This window comes from Primulina huaijiensis, chromosome 18 (assembly GCF_012295235.1).
Source record: "Primulina huaijiensis isolate GDHJ02 chromosome 18, ASM1229523v2, whole genome shotgun sequence".
Taxonomy (NCBI): domain Eukaryota; kingdom Viridiplantae; phylum Streptophyta; class Magnoliopsida; order Lamiales; family Gesneriaceae; genus Primulina; species Primulina huaijiensis.
The window spans coordinates 6,996,711-6,998,384 of record NC_133323.1 but is presented as its reverse complement, the minus strand read 5'-3'; the positions used below and the strand labels follow the sequence as shown (position 1 = coordinate 6,998,384).

The following is a 1,674-nucleotide window of genomic DNA, read 5'->3' as shown; positions in this document are numbered from 1 at the left end:
ATTCTTCATAAATGAAGTGGTTACCCATATTTTTGCAACCCTTTTAATGCAAAAATTAATTAAAACATGCATCCTACAAGAATATTAATTAGCACGCCTACAGACAAAAGTAAAAGCCGATTATACTATTTAATTCCCTAACTTTCCGTACGGAATGTCAAAAGAATATTGCTGTTTCACCCCATGCTCAACATCTTTTTAACCAATTCTTTATAATGGTTGTTTCGAACACTACTTTTGATTTCCAGCCTATGTTATCCAAATATCTGTCGGAAAAATTGCAAAATTGGTTTCGAAAGTTGGTGGTATAATTCTGATTTTGGTCTTATAGTTAGTTACATTTCAATCATAGTCGTCGAACGAACGAAATTAAAATCTAATTATGTAAAGTGACTCTAATAATGGCTATTTCTCAGATTTCTTCCCCCCCCCCACTAAATACATCTTTTTACGAGTGTAACAATGCCAGACAATTAACTCGAAATGAGAGCCAAAATCCAAGGTCAAAAACCCATCTTTTTTAACGTGAAAAATCAATCAAATTTACTACTCGTAGTGGAGCCTCGATCTTTGTTTTTCCCCATGCAAATGGTCTCTATTTATACCGTAACCTTTGTCCTAATTCCACTCATCAACTAAAGAATACGGACAAATCATGCACCAAAACATGCGGCATTACCAGAAGTCGTCACACTCCAGCTGCTACCACTTCTCCACATTACATCATCCAGCCGCGGCGGCGGGGGAGGACCCATTGCAGAGGGTGGTGCGGCTGGCCTCCGGCAGCGCCATTGTGATATTCAGCGTGAGCACTTGCTGCATGTGCCATGCACTGAAGAGGCTGTTCTGCGGGATGGGAGTCAACCCAACCGTCTTCGAGCTCGACCAAGATCCCGGAGGCAAAGAGATTGAGAGAGCCCTGATGCTGCTGCTCGGCGGCGGCTCCTCCGTGCCTGTCGTCTTCATCGGCGGGAAACTCGTCGGCGCCATGGACAGAGTCATGGCGTCCCATATTAATGGCACTTTGGTTCCTCTCCTCAAGGAAGCTGGGGCCCTCTGGCTTTGAACTAATTATTAATCAGTAGTAATTAATATAACTAATTGTTGGCTAAGCATAGTTAATTAATGCTTAAGCCTAGAGCTATCCCTCTTTTATTGGGATTTGGTTTGTTAATTATAAAGGAAAATTGCTTGTTAATTTAGTGGCATGCAAGGAGGATTATGTTGGTGCTGTTCTAAATTTTTTCTTTTGATTTGTCTTTGATTTTATAATCAGGTTCCTCCATATATATTATGAATGAATTTATGGGATGCCACCATTAACAAATTTGTAGATGAGTGTGAAACGATTTCACAGATATTTATTTGTGAGATGAGTCAACATGATTAACAAATATGGGACGTCACCATTAACAAATTTGTAGAAGTAAATTTTTTTTTACTTACTACAAAAAGTAAGAACATTAGAATATAAACAAACAAAAGAAAAATAATTACTTGATTAAAAAAATTAGAAAGAAAATTAAAATAAAATAAATTTAATATTTATTTTAATGAATAATATTTTAAATTTTTATCTAACGCATTTTATTTTATTTTTTTTACCTTCACAAATTTAAATAGAGTCTTTTAAGTAATTAAGTTCTAATTCAAAAATTTTACAATATCAATGAA

The 1,674-nt window shown here is 36.1% G+C and overlaps 1 protein-coding gene across 1 annotated transcript; it reads left to right on the top strand.

The window, feature by feature from the left end:
• The first annotated feature begins 571 nt into the window (after nucleotides 1–571).
• On the top strand, nucleotides 572–1,224 carry LOC140965265 (glutaredoxin-C1-like). Its single transcript, XM_073425413.1, has one exon. It carries the CDS (start codon nucleotides 656–658, stop codon nucleotides 1,064–1,066), a length of 411 nt encoding a protein of 136 aa, XP_073281514.1. The 5' UTR covers nucleotides 572–655; the 3' UTR covers nucleotides 1,067–1,224.
• Nucleotides 1,225–1,674: the final 450 nt, after the last annotated feature.